General features: G+C 37.5%; 1 protein-coding gene across 18 annotated transcripts in view; it reads right to left on the minus strand.

The window, feature by feature from the left end:
- PHKB (phosphorylase kinase regulatory subunit beta) overlaps nucleotides 1-19,924 on the minus strand; it is a 262,064-nt gene that overhangs the window by 114,704 nt on the left and 127,436 nt on the right. For 16 of the 18 annotated variants that reach the window (XR_007147237.1, XM_047834570.1, XM_047834577.1 and 13 more), the window contains one exon: nucleotides 2,615-2,678. Coding sequence is in view for 17 of the 18 variants with exons in the window: in XM_047834570.1 (XP_047690526.1) it covers nucleotides 2,615-2,678 (64 nt within the window). In the remaining variant the exon portion in view is untranslated. Of the gene's footprint in view, nucleotides 1-2,614; nucleotides 2,679-16,732; nucleotides 16,867-19,924 lie in introns of those variants that run through there. The other 2 variants (XM_047834576.1, XM_047834575.1) reach the window with 1 other exon arrangement.

A 19,924-nucleotide genomic window follows, 5' to 3' on the forward strand; every position in this document is an offset into this window, starting at 1 on the left:
CCCATTTGAAATAATCAAGAAATACTCAAGTCAGTGAACATTTGGTGCATGGCTCTGCTGTAAACATACATGAGCTAAACAAGATCAAGAATGAACTCTGCTTAGAACAGTTATTCTCATTTTTGGCTGCACATTAGAATTCCTGGGCAGTACAGGAAAACCTCAAAACCAATGCTTCCCCCAGACCAATTCAATCAGAATTTCTAGGGGTAGAGCCCAGGCATCACCATTGTTTTTAAGCTCCTCAAATAATTTCAATGTGCAGCCAAGATTGAGAAATTATGGCTGGGTAACAATACCAGCAGTATATTTATAACTCAAAATCAGAATGCATAAAAAAGCAATTCAGTGCTTTTAGAATTATGGCTAAGCAATCTATTAAAGCTTCCTGGGAAAAGCAGCCTGAAGGCAGAGCTCTGAGACATGGGGTATTAGAGATAGGGATGTGGGTATCTAAGTAGGTGGAGGAGGTATACATAGTAGATACAGAAGTAACATATGCTACAACTCAGGTACATCAAAGGAGATGGCACAACTGCAAAAAAGAGCTGATCACTACTTCTTAACATCCAACCTAGACACACAGCTCAGCCACTATTTGGTAGGCCATAGAGAACAGAAAGAAGAGCAAGACCTGCATCTTTCCAGACTTTAACACTACTTGTTTAGTCCATGACTCTTCTCAGTCCCCTTGAGATACTCTCTAGAGGTTTTTCAGTCCTTCTCTTCATTTCCTTTCTTTAGGATTACCAGTATTACCAGTAATTCATTAATAATAACAAGAGATTAACACTTATTGAGGGTTTAATCTTTGCCAAGCATTATGCTAATTAAGTTTTTTAATTGCATAAAAACCTTCTGAGTTAGGTCCTAGTATCATTTTCTCTATCTTTTTAGATGAGGAAGATGAGACATAGATAAATAACTAGCCAAAGTTACAGAGCTCACAGGTGGGAGTACAGAGCACACAGTGATCCTATTTCCTGACTCTGAAAACAATGTCATTCCTTTATGCCATACTGCTCTCCCCTTCCTTCCTTCCTATCTACCCCTATTTATCCACCTATCTCTCTATATATGTATTCTCTACATATTTATATTTACACACATAAATTCACATGTGTATATATATATATATATATATATATATATATACACACACTTTTCAATACACACACACACACACACGTATATATATATAGTGGGATTTTCTTGAGTATGTTGACTCTTCCAGAGAGACAGACATGTTGGTACAAGGCAAGGGATCCTACAGTGCCAGGGGAACCAAGAATCTCCAGGAGAGGCATAATATTAATACTCATGATTTTCAGTAGGCTCACACACTGCTAAGTACCCATGATCTCTGATCCCTCCATTTCTCCAGCCAGAAGTCTTGAGAGAGGAAGAAGAGTATGGGAGTGGGTGATTTAGAGTCACCTCTTGGGAACCCAGAATGGGGTGTTGGTCTCCTTTTCCCAATCCTTTCATGTCTGTGCTCATTCTTCATTCTTCATGGACTGGATATAATCAGAGTCCATCCTCCAGAGGAAATGGGAGTGAGAAGAAAAGAGACTGCATATATAGGAAGGGGCAGAAAGGCAGTTGTGCTACCATACTCCAACTTGAAACTTTCTTAAATTAAAGACTTGAGGTGAACAGTATTGTAACTGCTATAACAAAAACCATGTCACATTTTGCGATAACTTCCTAAAATGTATGTTCACTGACTTAGCATTTTAATGCTAGGGTTAATTAAGCTTAAGGTTAATTATAGTATCAATTGGAAACTTCCTTTACCCTCCCATCTTAGAAATCTACAAAAATTGCTAATGAAATTTAGTTTACTCCTTGACCCAGAAAAGCAACCTGTATTCCTACATATTATTTCCTTCCATTTGACAACTCAGTCCATGGTCACTTGATTAGGTGCAGAAACTAGTTAAACATCTTATGAAAATTTAAGATAACCCTCAGGGTTTCCTTTTTATCCCAAAGAAAATGAGATATTGACATAAAATTACAGCCAGCTGAAGGTTAAGCTAGGATCAAAGTTTCCAATTCTTTGGTTGCACACATTACACAAACTCCCTTATCCATGATATATATTGATACACATTAAGTTGAAATTAACATGGGAACTGACATGGAAAATCTATGATTTATAATGTCAAGAATATTTTTAAATGTGAAAACTGGGGGTGTCTGGCTGACTCAGTTGGTACAGTATCAGACTCTTGATCTCGGGGTCTTGAGTTCAAGCCCCATGCTGGACGTAGAACTTACTTAAAAAAAGAAAGAGAAATAAAAATGTGAAAGTTCAACAAGAGATATGAGAGAAAACTTATTGAACAAAGAAAATGACAATTCTTTATCAAAAGATATTTTTAAATTAAGCAATGTTTTTTAGTTAGAAAATTAAATTTAAAATTTAACTGGCAAATCAAATTCAAAGGAAAGGTTGTTCAACCATGAGCAACTACATAAATTCCAGACATTCTTTGATCATAAGGAATGACTGGGTAAATGAATGGCCACATTAATTAATCATACTATTCAACAAAATAATCAAAATTTATTGTTGATATTGCTGTTTTTGTTTTTTGTTTCTTTTTACCTGGTTGCCAAAGAGGTTGAATCCATTAATTGCTTCTAGAGCTGCTTTTGCTAAGCCAACAGAGCTAAAAGGAAAAAGGAAATACTGTATAATTCTGGTGTATATGGCTACAAAATAACCATTATCTAATGAATATTCACAAGCAAGTTTCTTTATTATCACTTATAACAACTTCCATGAGAAAAATAATGTCTAAGAGACTTTAATCTGACATTTCACTATTTTAATTTTTCTTTTTTATGGTTAGTGATCTTCTGGGAAAAATATTTCTAAGTTCACCTTGATCTAGACAAATGGTCATACTGTTGGTGGGAGTAGTTTTAATCCCAGTATCATTTATATTCACTAACTCAAGAAAAAAAAAAAAGATGAACTTTAGAGGAAGGTGTATTATGATGACATGTACTCAGTAATAACCAGATTGGGCATCATTAGTTCAGATCAATTTAACAGAACTTTTCTGATATCAACTCTGAGCTTTAAAAAAGATCTTGCACGTCATACACTTACCAGAGTTTAATAGGAGTTTAATACAACCATTCAAATGCTCTTTGCTTAGGGTCCAATAAAATTGGCATTATTTTATGCTCAAAGAACAAATGATCACCACACCTCTCATTTCTTTGCTATACTCTTCTCTTTGTGTAAAATCTGTACCCTTTTGGCCTCTCAAATGTCATATACAATAGTGCTAAAAAGTGGGAAGACCCCAATTTCATTAAAAATGTGACACTGTCATCTTATAAATACCAACCTTTAAGTATTTTAGATCAAATACCTGGCTTATTTTACTTATTATAATTTCTTTTTTTTTTTTTTACTTAAAGCAACTGCGCATGCTATTAATATCATTTAGAAGTCATGACCTGTCATCATTTAAATATTTCTTTAAAGCAGTGATTACAGTGCAGTAATCCCCAAAGCAGTGCAGTGTGGTCCCCAGAGCAGCAGCATTCCCTGGGAACTTGTTAGAAATGCCAGTTCTCACTCCTCTCTGGGAGTGGGACCCAACAGTGTTAAAAAGCCCTCTACATTCTTGAATATACTTTAAATTTGAGAAGCACTGTTTTAAGCTAATCATGTCATTGCCATCCATATTTTCTATGAGTTGTTTACACGAAATGTTCTCAAGTAAGACTACTACTTTTATTACCAGATAGGGAAATCTATTCTGAAAGAATAGAAAGAAGTGGGAAACTTATTTTGAAATACATGGATGGAAAGGTGGAGCAGACATAACTTTCCCTATTCCTTTCACTAAATATAACTAAAAACCTTGGACATTATATAAGCAAACATAAAAAGGTTCAGAAAATGGGGGAAAAAGGCAGACTGGCTAAGAACCTCAGGATTTTAGGAACAACACTGTGGTAAACACCTTGAGTTTCCTTTTTGCCTCATATATAACAGACTTAACGAAGTCAACAACTAGGAAATGTCAGTAGGTACATTTAAAAAAGCCCCAACAAAAGCCTGCTCTCTCTAGCCAAAGGACGAGGAATAGGGAAGCCCAATAAAACAGAAAACTTTAGACAATAACCATTCAGAAAAATACCGTGGTCCTTATCTCCACCCAGTCCTATAAAGGCTGAATGGGAAACCTAGACATCTACACTCCAGAGTCTATAATGAGGAACCATACCCAATCACCAACCCTCTCAGCTGTGGTGATATCAGAGAAGTCCAAGAAAGAAGCCAAGACTTTTTATTCCCAATGGGTGGTAAGAAGTTTCCCCTCCTCATACTGTGAGGATCACATGGAGAGCCTAGATTTCCACTCCTACCCATCAGTAATGAAATGAACCTCCCCGTCCTGCTGGAATGTCATCATAGGAGGTCCAATGGAGAGTTAGGTCTTTCACTAATGCCCAGCTCTAAGGCTACACCCTTTCCCTATCATATAAATGGAGGCCTGTTGGGAATAAGTAACGAAGCATTCCTATCCTTTCCAACCAGGAAGGTATCAGTGGAAGCCAACTGGGGAGCGATACATCCCACCCAGATCCAGAAGGAATGAAGACTCTCTATCTTGGGTGTCAACAAAAAACCTGGCAATACATTCTAAACTGGCAATAATAGAGTGATGCTCCTGTCCCCTTCCCCTACAAGAAGGGTGTCAATAAAATACAGCTAAAGTAAAAGGTTAAAAAAAGATTCAGAGTTTTATAATACCCAGATGTCCATGCCTCAATAAAAAAAAATCACTCATCATATCTAAAAACAGAAAGATCTCAAACTGAATGAAAAAGATAATCAATAAATGCTAATGGAAGAGATGTTAGAATTATGGGACAAAATTTTAAAACAGCCATGATAAAAATGCTTCATTGAGCAATTATGAATATGAGTGAAACAAATGACAAGATAGAAAGCCTCAGCTAAGAAACAGGCAGTCTCAGCAAACCTCTTAGAACTGAAAAATACAATAATCAGAGCAAAAGGCTTAATGGACAGGATTGATGGCAGAATGGAGAAAACAGAAGAAAAAACAACTAGATTAAAAGATAAAACAATAGAAATTATCCAGTCTTAACAAAAGACTCTCAAAAACAATGAAAAGAGCCTCAGGGATCTATGGGACTGTAACAAAAAATCTAACATTCAAGTCACTGGACTCCCTGAAGGAGAGGAGAAAAAGGGCAGGGCTAAAAAAAGTACTTGAAATTATGGCAGAAAACTTCCTAATTAGCAAATGACAAAAGCTACAGATTCAAGCAGCTAACTCAAACAGAATAAAATAAAAATATCTATGCTAGGACACACCATAGTTTTGAAAACTAATACAAATTAAAAATCTTGAAAGGGGGCACGTGGCTGGCTCAGTCAGTGGAGCTTGCCATTCTTGATCTCAGGTTAGTGAGTCTGAGCTACATGTTGGGTGTGGAGATTACTTAAAAACAAAAAAATCTTTAAAAAAAAAAGTCTTGAAAGAAGCCTGAGAAAACACCTTACCTATAGGAGGAAAACTAACTGAATAGCAGTGACTTGTTTATCAGAAACCATGAAGGCTAAAAGGATGCGGCACAAAAGTTTTTAAGCACGGAAAGAAAAGGACTGTCAACCCAGAATCTTATACCAGTAAATATATTATTTTGTCTGTCTATCTGTCTATCTATCTATCTATCTATCTAGGCAAGACATTCTCAGATAAAAGAAAAAGAAGAGTTCTGTCACCAGCAGATCTACTCTAAAACTGTGATTAAAATAAGTTCTCAAAACAGAAAGGAAATGACAGAAAGAGAGAGGGAAAGAAATCAACCATCTTGGAACAATCAAAAAGGAAAAGGGAAGATGGTAAGCAAAAATATGTGTAACTACAATAGGCTTTTGTTCTGTGTGATGGTTACAGCAAAAGTTGTAAAATTGTGGTTCTAAATGTATGGGGAGGAAATGCTTAGGATATTTATATTATAAATGGGACAGGGTAATATCACATAAAGGGAGGTAAGATTTCTGTATTTCACTCCAACTGGTAAAACGGTGATATCAATAAGTTGCATTGTTGTAAATGTAAATGTATCTGTATCTGTATATGTGTAATACCTACAACAAGCACTTAAAAGCTATACACAAAGATCCATTCAAATCTAATATATATAAGTCAAAATGGAATTCTAAAAAATGTTCACGAACTCACACGAAGGTAAGAAAAGAGAAATGAAAACAAGAGAAACACAAAACAAATAAAATAGAATGCCAGAATTAACTCCAAACATATCAGTAATTACATTAAATGTAAAAGGTCTAAATATGTCAATTAAAAGAAAGATTGGCAGTGTTTATTTAAAAACATGACCCAATTATATATTGTCTATTGGACACTCACTTCAAATATAACAATATAGGCAGATTGAAAGTAAAAGGATAAAAAAGAAATCTCATGCAAACATTACTTTACAACAAGAAAGGGTGACTATATTAATATCAAAGTAGATATCAGAGCAAAGAAAATTACTACAAAGAGGGATATAATATAATGATGAAAAAAATCAATTCACCAAGAAAATATAGCAGTAATCAAATACTGAACATGACCAGCAAAGAAATTGAATCAGTTATCAAAAATCTCCCAACAAATAAGAGTCCTGGGCCAGATGGCTTCCCAGGGGAATTCTACCAGACATTTAAAGAAGAGTTACTACCTATTCTTCTCAAACTGTTCCAAAAGTAGAAATGGAAGGAAAGCTTCCCAACTCATTCTAAGAAGCCAGCATTACCTTGATTCCAAAATCTGACAAAGACCCCACTAAAAAGGGGAATTACAGACCAATATCCCTGATGAACCTGGATGCAAAAATTCTCAACAAGATACTAGTAAATTGAATTTGAGAGTACATTAAGAGATGACTCACCATTATCAAGTGGGATTTATTCCTGGGCTGCAGAACTGATTCAATATTCACAAATCAATCAACATGATACACCACATTAGCAAAAGAAAGGATAAGAACTATAAGGTCCTTTCATTGGATGCAGAAAAAGCATTTGACAAAATACAGCATCCTTTTTTGATTACAACCCTCAAGAAAGTAGGGGAAAAAAGAACATAACATTATACAGGCCAGATATGAAAGGCCCACAGTTAATATCATCCTCAATGGGGGAAAACTGAGAGCTCTCCCCCTAGTCAGTAACATGAAGTGATGACCACTCTCACCACTGTTGTCCAACACAGTATTGGAAGTCCTACTCTCAGTAATCAGACAACAAAAAGAAATAAAAGGCATCCAAACTGGCAAAGAAGAAGTCAAACTTCCACTCTGTGCAGATGACATGATACTTTACTTGGAATAACTGAAAGACACCACTAAAAATCTGTTAGCACTGATATGTGATTTCATCAAAGTCACAGGATATAAATCAATGAACAGAAATCAGTTGCATTTCTATACACCAATAATGAAGCACAAAAACAGAAATCAAGGAATTGATCCAATTTATAATTGCAACAAAAAACATAAGATACCTAGGAACAAATGTAACCAGAGCAGTATAAGATCTATATGCTGAAAACTACAAAAAGCTTATGACAGAAATTGAGGAAGACACAAAAAAATGGGAAAACATTCTGTGCTCATGTATTGGTAGAAAAATATTGTTAAGATGTCTATACTAGCCAAAGCAATCTACATATTCAATGCATTCCCTGTCAAAACTCCACCAGCATTCTGCACAAAACTAGAAGAAACAATCCTAAAATTTGTGTGGAACCAGAGAAGACCCCAGACAGCCAAAGTAATGTTGAAAAAGAAAACCAAAGCTGGAGGCATCACAATTCTGGATATTAAGCTGTATTACAAAGCTGTAATCATCAAGACAGTATGGCACTGGAAAAAAAAAAAAAAAACCAACCAACAAACAAACAAAAAAACAAACCAGACATAGATCAATGAAATGGAATATAAAACCAATAAATGGACCCACAAATGGATGGCCAAATAATGTTCAACAAAGCAGGAAAGAGTATCCAGTGGAAAAAAGATTATCTCCTTAGTAAATGGTGTTGGGAAAACTGGACAGTGATGTGCAGAAAAATGAATGTGCACCACTTTCTTACACCATGCACAAAAATAAATTCAAAATGGATGAAAGACCGAAATGTAACACTGGAAACCAAAAAATCATAGAAGAGAAAACAGACAAAAGCCTCTCCAACCTCAGCCACAGCAACATTATACTGAGACGTGTCTCAGGACGCAAGGGTAATTAAAGCAAAAATGAGGAGAGGGGCCTAAATGGCGGGACAGAATGAAAAATTTTTCTTGGCGTCGCTCATTGCTGAAATGCAGCCAGATCAACACTAAACCATTTTGGATACCTAGAAGACTGCTTTCAGGATTAGCACAACAATCTGGACAACTTGAACCACAGAATTTGGCAGGTACACAGCATGGAGAGGTAAACTGGGGGAGAGAAAAGCCACAGAGGGCAAGGAACATTCTTATTTCAGAGACAAGATGGAGATGGGGAGTAGAGTACAGGAAAAGTACTCCCACCCAAAAAGCAGCTGGAGAGAAAAAGAAAAAGTCATAGGGGAAACATTGCAAGGGACTGAACAAAAAAAGGAGAAAGGAAAAGGAGAGAGTTTAAATTACATTAAGACTGTGTAAACAGGGGAAGTTCAGAGTCTAAAACTCCACAGCTCAACCTTGTGGTGCTCTGGTGGGAAGGGTGAATCCTCGGGAGCAGACTGCGAGGTCCTCGGGGTCCTCAGGCCACACAGGGAGAGGTGGCTCCCCTGCTAGCAGGACATTTGGTAGAGGCAGTGCAGCATCCCCCCCATAGGCAAAGGTACTAGTGGAACCCAGAAAAAGGCCACATTTGCTGGTATTGGAACAAGGATGTTAAGGGTGAAGCCTCTTGCCAGATGTGTGTTGTGATTTGTGATAATCCCTGAAACACTGCTGCTACACGATGGCATGAACATTTTATGGAGCGGGCTGGTGCCCAGCTGCAGTCACTGGGCCTTTGCAAGGACACGGTCTTGCAAATGTTTCTGGGGACAGGCCTGTACCTGGGCATTGATCAGCAAAACCCTCCTTGAGGGAGCCAAAATGGGTCAAAGCCCCAGTCACACAGAAGTGAGGGGTTGGGAAACACAGCCCCATCTGAAATAAAACACAGGAGGATGCAGCCTGGCAACCTGACAACTTGGTCATGGACAGTGTAGAAGCAGGGAGTGGACAGAAGCCGGAGACAAAGTACGGGTGCTTAAATGCTGGTGCGGGAGAGCACAGAGTTCTGAGACTAGAGACTGGGTAGTTGGGTGATGGTGCATACACGCCTAGACATAGGACAGTAATCCACCCCAGTAAGCTAAGGAGTGCCATCTAGTGGTGAATGGAGCCATTACACTAAGCCCCACCCAAGTAGACCAACCACACTCTTGAAGAACAACACCACAAGTCTCACTGCATGCTTAGTTTATGGACTATAAAGTGTTTCACAATTTGACTTCTGTGGGAAACCAGATATAATTACAATCATGTTTGATTCAGTTCAATGGCCCATCTATTCAATTTGTTTTCCTTTCTTATTCTTGAATACAGAAAGAAAAAAAAAACTATTTTTAATTTCTATTTTTGTTAAAAATATTTTTCTTTAGATTTTTCCTACTATACTTTTCACTTTTTTGGAAATTTAAATTCTATTTTACTGACATCATTTCATTTTATTCTAATTTATTGTATCCATTTTTTAAATTTTCAAACGTTTTCCTTTTTTTGTCTTTTTTCCTTTTCCTTTTATTTTCTTTCCTTTTCTTTTCTATCTTCCCTTTTTTCTCTAATCTATCAGGTCTTTTTCAACAACCTGACCAAAACACACCTAGGATCTAGCATTCTTTTTTTTTTTTTAATTTTTTTTAATGTTTATTTTTAAGACATAGAGCATGAATTGGGGAGGGTCAAAGAGAGAGGGAGACACAGAATCTGAAGGAGGCTCCAGGCTCCAAGCTGTCAGCACAGAGCCTAATGCGGGGCTTGAACTCATGGACCACGAGATCATGACCTGAGCTGAAGTCAGACGCTTAACCGACTGAGCCACCAAGGCACCCCTCTAGCATTCTTTATCTGATATTTTGTGCTGTTTTTAATTTTTTAATTTGTATTTTTTTTAGTTTTTTAATACCTTTTCTTCCTTCAGAATGATGAAACAAAGGTATTCACCCTAAAAGAAAGACCAGGAAGAAATGACAGTCATGGTCTTAATCAACACAGATACAACCAAAATGTCTGAACCAGAATTTACAATCACGATAATAAGAACACTGACTGGGTTGAAAATAGATTAGAATCCCTTTCTGTAGAGATAAAAGAAGTAAACAGATGAAATTAAAAATGCGATACCTAAACTGCAATCAAGAATAGTTGTCACAGCGGCAACTATGGATTAAGCAGAGCAGCGAATCAGCAATATAGAGGACAAACTTACGACAATAATGAAGCAGAAAAAAAGAGAAAGCCTAAGACAAATGAGCACAATATAAGAATTAGAGAACTAGTGGCTCAGTCATTTCAGTGACTGACTTCAGCTCAGGTCATGATCTCACGATTTGTGAGTTTGAGCCCAACGTCAGGCTCTGTGCTGACAGCTCAGAGCCTGGAGCTGCTTGGATTCTGCATCTCCCTCTCTCTCTGCCCCTCCCCTGCTTACATTCTGTCTATCTCTGTCTCTCAATAACAAATAAATGTCTAAAAAAATTTTTTTTTAATTAGCGAACTCAGTGACTCATTAAAAACGAATAACATTAGAATCATAGAGTTCCCAGAAGATGAAGAGAGAGGAAAAAGGGGTAGAAGGGTTATGTGAGCAAATCATAGTGGAAAACTTTCCTAACCTGGGGAAAGACACAGATCACAATTCAGAAAGCACTGAGGGTTCCCATTAGATTAAAAAAAAACTGACCATCCAATAGACATCTCATAGTCAAATTCACAAAATACTCAGGCAAAGAAAGAATCATGAAAGCAGCAAAGGAAAAAGTCCTTAACCTACAAGGGAAGACATCAGGTTTGTGGCAGACCTATCCACAGACACTTGGCAGGCCAGAAAGGAGTGGCAGGATACATTCAATGTGATGAATAAGAAAAATATGTAGCCAAGAAATCTTTATCCAGCAAGGCTGTCATTCAAAATAGGAGAGAAAAAAGTTTCCCAGACAAAAAAAAAAAAAAAAAATTAAAGGAGTTCATGACCACTAAACCAGCCTTGCAAGAAACTTTAAGGGGGCTCTCCGAGGGGACACAATACCAAACAACAACAACAACAACAACAACAACAACAACAACAAAACAAACAAGCAAAAAAACCCCAAAAAGACCAAAAGCAGCAAAGACTACACAGGACCAGAGAACATGAACAGAAATTTCAATTCTACAGGCAACATAATGGCAATAAATTCATATGTTTCAATACTCACTCTAAATGTCAATGCTCACTCTAAACATTCCAATCAAAACTATAGGGTAACAGAAGGATAAGAAAACAAGATCCATCTATAGGCTGTTTACAAGAGACCTATTTAAGACCTAAAGACACTTTCAGATTGAAAGAAGGAAATGGAGAACCATCTATCATGCAAATGGTCACCAAAAGAAATCTGGAGAAGCCACAGTTATATCAGACAATAAATATTTTAAAATAAAGACTGGAACAAGAGATGAAGAAGGGCATCATATCATAATTAAGGGGTATGTCCACCAAGAAGATGTAACTATTGTAAACACTTATGCTCCAAACATAGAAGGTAAACATTTATGCTCCAAACATGGTACCACCCAAATATATAAATCAATGAATCACCAACATAAAGAAACTCATTGATAATAATACCAAAATTGTAGGAGATTTCAACACCCCACTTACAGCAATGGATATATCATATAAACAGAAAATCACCAAGAAGACAACGGCTTTGAATGACACACTGGGCCGGATGCACTTAACAGATATACACAGAACATTTCATCCTAAAGCAGCAGAACACACATTCTTCTTCAGTGCACATGGAACGTTCTCCAGAATAGATCACATTTTGGGACACAAATCAGCCCTCAACTAGTACAAAAAGATCAAGATCGTACCGTGCATATTTTCAGACCACAAAACTATGAAATTCGAAATCAACCACAAGAAAAAATTTGGAAAGATAACAAATATTTGGAGACTAAAGAACATCCTACTGAAGAATGAATGGGCTAACCAAGAAGTTAAAGAGGAAATTAAAAAGTACATGGAAGCCAATGAAGATGATAACATATATCCCAAAACCTCTGGGAGGTAGCAAAGGTAGTCATAAGAGGGAAGAATGTAGCAATCCAGGCGTTCCTAAAGAAGAAAAAAGGTCTCAGAAATACAACCTAACCTTATACCTTAAAGAGCTGGAAAAAGAACAGCAAATAAAACCCCAAACCAGTAAAAGACAGGAAATATTAAGATTAGAGCAGAAATCAATGCTATCGAAACAAAAAAAACCCAAAAAAACCAAACCCAAAAAAACAGTAGAACAGATCCATGAAACCAGAAGCTGGTTCTTTGAAAGAAATAACAAAATTGATAAACCCGTAGCTAGTTTGATAAAAAAAAAAAAAAAAAAAGGAAAGGAAAGCAACCAAATAAATAAAATCAAGAATGAAAGAAGAGAGACCACAATCAACATAGCAGAAATACAAACAATAATAAGAGAATATTATGAGCAATTACATGCCAATAAAATGGGCAATATAAAAGAAATGGACAGATTCCTAGAAACATATAAATTATCAAAATTGAAACAGGAAGAAACAGAAAATTTGAAGAGGCCCATAACCAGTAAAGAAATAGAATTAGTCATCAAAAATCTCCCAAAAAAACAAGAGTCCAGGGCCAGATGGCTTTCCAGGGGAATTCTACCAAACATTTGAAGAAGAGTTAACACCTGTTCTTTTGAAAAGTAGAAATGGAAGGAAAACTTCCAAACTCTTTCGATGAAGCCAGTGTTACCTTGATTACAAAACCAGACACAGACCCCACTAAAAAGGGGAACTACACACCAATTTTCCTGATGAACACAGATGCAAAAATCCTACACAACATATTACCAACCGGATCCAACAATCCATTAAAAGAATTATTCACCACGACCATGTGGGATTTACACCTGGGATACAGGATTGGTTCACTATCTGCAAAACAATCAATGTGATACATCACATCAATAAAAGAAAGGACAAGAAGCACATGATCCTCTCAATAGATACAGAGAATACATTTGACAAAATACAGCATCCTTCCTTGATAAAACCCCTCCAGAAAGTAGGGATAGAAGGATCATGCCTCGAGACCATAAAAGCCATATATGAAAGACCCATTGCTAATATCCTCCTCGATGAGGAAAACCCGAGAGCTCAGAAACACAACAGGGATGTCCACTCTCACCACTATTATTCAACATAGTATTGGAAGTCTTAGCCTCAGCAATCCGACAACAGAATGGAATAAAAGGCATTCAAATTGGTGAAGAGGAAGTCAAAATTTCGCTTCACAGATGACATGGTACTCTATATGGAAAACCCAAAAGATTCCACCAAAAAACTGATAGAACTGATCCATGAATTTAGCAAAGGCACAGGTTTAAAATCAATGCACAGAAATGGGTTTCATTCCTACACACCAATAATGAAGCAGCAGAAAGAGAAATCAAGGAATTAATCCTATTTAAAATTGCACCAAAAACTATAAAATACCTAGGAATAAATCTAACCAAAGAGGTGAAAAATCTGTACACTGAAAACTATAGAAAGCTTAGGAAACAAACTGAAGAGACGCACAAAAAACAAAAAAAAAAAAAGAAAAAAAGAAAGAAAAAGAAAAAGAAAAAGAAAAAAAAAATATTTGATGCTCCTGGATACGAAGAACAAATATTGTCAAAATGTCGATACTACCCAAAGCAATCAACATATTGAATGCAATCCCTATCAAAATAACACCAGCAGGGGCGCCTGGGTGGCGCAGTCGGTTAAGCGTCTGACTTCAGCCAGGTCACGATCTCGCGGTCCGGGAGTTCGAGCCCCGCATCAGGCTCTGGGCTGATGGCTCAGAGCCTGGAGCCTGTTTCCGATTCTGTGTCTCCCTCTCCCTCTGCCCCTCCCCCGTTCATGCTCTGTCTCTCTCTGTCCCAAAAATAAATAAACGTTGAAAAAAAAAATTTAAAAAAAAAAAGAAAAAAAAAGAAAAAATAACACCAGCATTCTTCACAGAAGAAACAGAGCTAAAACATACAATCCTAAAATTTATATGTAACCACAGAAGACCCAAATAGCCAAAGCAATCTTGAAAAAACACCAAAGCTGGAAGCATCATACTCCCAGACTTCAAGACATATTACAAAGGTGTAACCATCAAGATAGTACACTACAGGCACAAAAACAGACACTGATCAATGAAATTGTTCTAATGATCAATGGGACAGAATAGAGAACCCAGAAATGGACCCACAAACGTATCGCGAATTGATCTTTGACAAAGGAGGAAAGAATAGCCAGTGGAATAAAGACAGTCTCTTCAGCAAGTGGTATTGGGAAAACTGGACAGTGACATGCAGAAGAACGAACCTGGACCACTTTCTTACACCATACACAAAAATAAACTCAAAATGGATGAAAGACCTAAACAGAAGACAGGAAGCCATCAAACTCCTAGATGAGAAAGCAGACAAAAATCTCTATGACCTTGGCTGTAGCAACTTCTTACTCATCACGACTCCAGAGGCAAAGTAAACAAAAGCAAAATTGAACAATTGGGACCTCATCAAAATAAAAGCCTTCTGCACAGTGAAGGAAACAGTCAACTGATGGAAAGGGAGAAAATATTTGCAAATGATATCAGATAAGGTTTAGTATCCAAAATCTATAAAAAACTTATCACACTCAACACCCCAGAAAACAAATAATCCAATAAAGAAATGGGCAAAAGACATAAATAGAAACTTTTCCAAAGAAGAAATTCAGATGGCCAACCGACACATGAAAAAATGCTCAACATCACTCATCAGGAAAATACAAATCAAAACCACAATGAGATACCACCTCACACCTGTCAGAATGGCTAACATTAACAACTCAGGCAACAACAGATATTGGTGAAGATAAGGAGAAAGGATGTCTTTTGCACTGCTAGTGGGAATGCAAGCTGGTGCAGCCATGCTGGAAAACAGTATGGAGGTTCCTCAAAAAATTAAAAACAGAACTACCCTATGACTCAGCAATTGCACTACTAGGTATTTATCCAAAGATAGAAAAATGCTGATGAAGGGTCACATTCACTCCAATTTTTTATAGGAGTGCTATAAACAATAGCCAAATTATAGAAAAGCCCCAAATGTCCATCAACTGATGAATGCATAAAGAGTATGTGGCAAACAGGGGGCCAACAGGGCAGAGAAGTAGGGGCATCTGAAGTTTCCTTGTCTCCCAAACACAGCAGTGTTGAAGCCAAAGGACTTTGAACTCCAAGACTCTGGGCAGCAAAGTGACAGAAACGCATCCAAGGACCCACCAGGATAACCTGACAGGCCATAGGTTGCAAACTGGGAGAGATAAAACTGGCAGCAGAGGAACAGAGGGGAGGGATCCCCTTCTGTGGAGAGACAAAGGGAAGAGAAAGAGAGGCTGGGGAAGCATAGGACTGTATCTGGACAAGAGAAAACCACGGACTGGGACAGAGAAAGATCAAATCTTTAACTGTGGGACTTTCTGTGGACTGGGGTGGGCTGCCCTGTCAACGCACCTGGGGAGGAGGGGAGGCTGACTCAGGCTTGGTAACTAGTTCAGAGGTGCAGTTCACAGTTGGAGAAAGCAACCCCTTCCCTGTAGTGCTGTGGGAAGAAGGTATATATCCATTAAAAGGACAAAGATTGCCTGTGCTCGCCAGTCAGAGACCATATATCGGGCAGCACGGAACAGCACTTTCCCGAAACCAGAGCACACAGAGTGTGAACCTTAAAGATATCAGGATTTTAATCCCAGCTGAGCACCAGGGAGGTATGGGAGGCAGCAGAGCGAGACAACCGCCTCCTCTGGGCCTGAAGAACAGTGAGCATGTTCTACACCTCCTTCTTTATTTTCCTTTCTTTTTGTAAAAGTTTTATTGTTTCAAATTTATTTACTTATTTGAGAGAGACAGAGAGAAAAAGAGAGAGAGACAGAGCACAAGCAGGGGAGGGCAGAGAGAGAGAGAGAGAGAGAGAGAGAGAGAGAGAGAGACACAGAACCCAAAACGGACTCCATGCTCTGAGCTGTGAGCACAGAGCCCGACGCAGGGCTTGAACCCATGAACCATGACATCATGACCCAAGCCAAAGTTGAATGCTAAACCAATTGAGCCACCCAGGTGCCCCTATTTTCCTATCTCAGGATTAGGCTGTACAGTTTTTCTGTCTGGTCAGTTTTCTTTTCTTTATCCCCACCTCCTTCTTTATTTTACTTTCTCACTCTCTCTCTGGATTAACTGTATAGTTTCTCTCTCTGGTCAATTTTTCTTTTCTTTTCCTTTCTTTTTCCATTCACCTGTCATTTCATTCCTTGTATGGGATAAGGGTTGTTCCATCAACACCACTTCTACCCTGTTGTTTACTTATACCTGGTGTTTCTGGTTTCTTGTGGTTTTTTTGTTTGCGTGTTTTTCTTTTCTGTTTGTTTTTTGATGGCCTGTTTTCCTTTCCAGGGCAACTTCAATGAACAAACCAAAGCACATCTCATGGGGGGTCCAAAACATCACTACGATTAAAGAGATAAAGTAACCAAAGTCACAAAAACAGACAGCAAGCAACACTCTCCAAAAAACAACTCCTGAAGGGCCAAGTCCTGGATAGTGTGTGACCCCTCTTTAATATAGTAGTGCTCACAGGTGCAGCACATGAACAAGCTTTCATGAACAAACACATGAACAAACACATAAGGGATGGAAAACTAGCCAAAATGACAAAACAGAAGAATTCTCCCCAAAAGAAAGTCCAGGAAGAATAACAGCTGAAGAAATGATCAAACCAGATATAAACAATATAGCTGAACAAGAATTTAGAAAAATAGTCATAAAATTAATCGCTGGACTTGAACAAAAGCATATAAGACAGCAGAAAATATACTGCTGCAGAAATCAAGGAACTAAAAAATAGTCATGATGAATTTTAAAATGCTGTAAATGAGGTGCAAAATAAACTAGAGGAAGTGGCAGAGAGGATTGAAGAGGCAGAGGGGAGATTAAGTGAAATAGAAGATAAAATTATGGAAAAAGAGGAAGCTGAGAAAAAGAGAGGTAAAAAAATTCTGGACCAGGAGGGAAGAATTAGAGAACTAAGTGATTCAATGAAATGGAACAATATCCATATAATAGGAGTTCCAGAAGAAGAAGAAGAAGAAGAAGAAGAAGAAGAAGAAGAAGAAGAAAGAAGAAGAAGAAGAAGAAGAAGAAGAAGAAGAAGAAGAAGAAGAAGAAAAAGAAGAAGAAGAAGAAGAGAGAAAGGGGCCAACATGTACTTAACAAAGCATAGCTGAGAACTTCCCCAATCTGGGGAAGGAAACAGACATTGAAACTCAGGAGGCATAGAACACTCCCTTCAGACATAACTTGAATCGATCTGCACAACATATCATAGTGAAACTAGCGAAATACAAAGATAAAGAGGGAATTCTGAAAGCAGCTATGGACAAATGGGCCTTAACCTATAAGGGTAGACACATAAGGGTAGTAGCAGACCTATCCACTGAAACTTGTCAGGCCAGAAAGGAGTGGCAGGAAATTTTCAGTGTGTTGAATAGGAAAAATATGCAGTCAAGAATCCTTTATCCAGCAAGCCTGTCATTCAGAATAGAAGGAGGGATCAAGGTTTTCCCAGACAAGCAAAAACTGAAGGAATTCATCACCACTAAACCAGCCCTACAATAGATCCTAACGGGGACTCTGTGAGTGGAATGTTGCAAAGACCAAAAAGGACCAGAGACAGAACTACAAGCATGAAACCTACAGACATCAAAATGACTCTAAAACCATACCTTTCTATAATAACACTTAATGTAAATGGACTAAATGCTCCAACCAAAAGACATAGGGTATCAGAATGGATAAAAAATGCAAGACCCATCTATTTGCTGTCTACAAGAGATAAATTTTAGACCCGAGGACACCTTCAGATTGAAAGTGAGGGGATGGAGAACAATCTATCATGCTACTGGAAGTCAAAAGAAAGCTGGGATAGCCATACTTATATCAGACAAACTATATTTTAATCTAAAGGCTATAACAAGAGATGAAGAAGGAAATTATATCATATTACAGGGTCTATCCATCAAGAAGAGCTAACAATTGTAAATGTTTATGCACCCAATTTGGTATCACCAAAATATATAAAACAATTATTCACAATCATAAGCAATCTTATTGGTAAGAATGTGGCAGTTACAGGGGACTTTAATACTCCACTTACAACAGTGGACAGATCATCTAGACAGAAGATCAATAAAGAAACAACGGCCCTGAAGGACGCACTGGACCAGATGGATTTGACAGATATATTTGGAACTTTTCATCCTGAAGCAGCAGAATACTCATTCTTCTCGAGTGCACATGGAACACTCTTTGAGATAGATAACATACTGGGTCAGAAAACAGCTCTCAATAAATATCAAAGAATTGAGATCATACCATGCACACTTTCATATCAAAATGCTTTGAATTTTGAAATCAACCACAGGAAACAGTCTGGAAAACCTCCAAATGCATGGAGGTTAAAGAACATCCTACTAAAGATTGAATGGTTCAACCAGACAATTAAACAAGAAATTTAAAAATATATGGAAAGAAATGAAAACACAAAATTTAACACAAGAAAAATTAAAACACACAATCCAAACGGTTTGGGAGGCAGCAAAGGTAGTCCTAGGAGGAAAATACATTGCAATCCAGGTCTATGTAAAGAAACAAAAAAAAATCCCAAATACAAAATCTAACAGCCTACCTAAAGGAAGCAGAACAACAAAGAAACCCCAAACCCAGTAGAAGCAGAGAAATAATAAAGATCAGAGAAGAAATAGATACAGAATAAAAAAAAAAAACGAATGAAAGTAAGAGCTGTTTTTTTTAAATAAACCAAATTGATAAATCCCTAGCCAGACTGCTCATAAAGAAAAGAGAGACGACCTAAATAGAAAAAAATTACGAATGAAAATGGACTTATCACAACCAATCCCTCAGAAATACAGGCAATTATTAGAGAATACTATGAAAAATTATATGCTAACCAACTAGACACTCTGGAAGATAGGGACAAATTCCTAGACACCCACACACTAACAAAACTCAAATAAGAAGAAATAGAAAATTTGAACAGACCCATAACGGTGAAGAAATTGAATCAGTTATCAAAAATCTACCAACAAATAAGAGTCCTGGCCAGATGGCTTCCCAGAGGATTCCTACCAGACAATTAAAGCAGAGGTAATACCTATCCTTCGCAAGCTGTTCCAAAAAATGGAAAAGGAAGGAAAACTTCCAGACTCATTCTATGAAGCCAGCATTACCTTGATTCCCAAACCAGACAGAGACCCACAAAAAAGGAGAATTACAGGCCAATATCACTGATGAACATGGAGACAAAAATTCTCAACAAGATACTAGCAAATCGAATTCAACAGCATATAAAAAGAATTATTCACCATGATCAAGTGGGATTCATTCCTGGGCTGCAGGGTTGGTTCCATATTCGCAAATCAACCAATGTGATACATCACATTACTAAAAGAAAGGATAAGAACCATATGATCCTGTCAATAGATA

This window comes from Prionailurus viverrinus, chromosome E2, assembly GCF_022837055.1.
Source record: "Prionailurus viverrinus isolate Anna chromosome E2, UM_Priviv_1.0, whole genome shotgun sequence".
Lineage (NCBI taxonomy): Eukaryota > Metazoa > Chordata > Mammalia > Carnivora > Felidae > Prionailurus > Prionailurus viverrinus.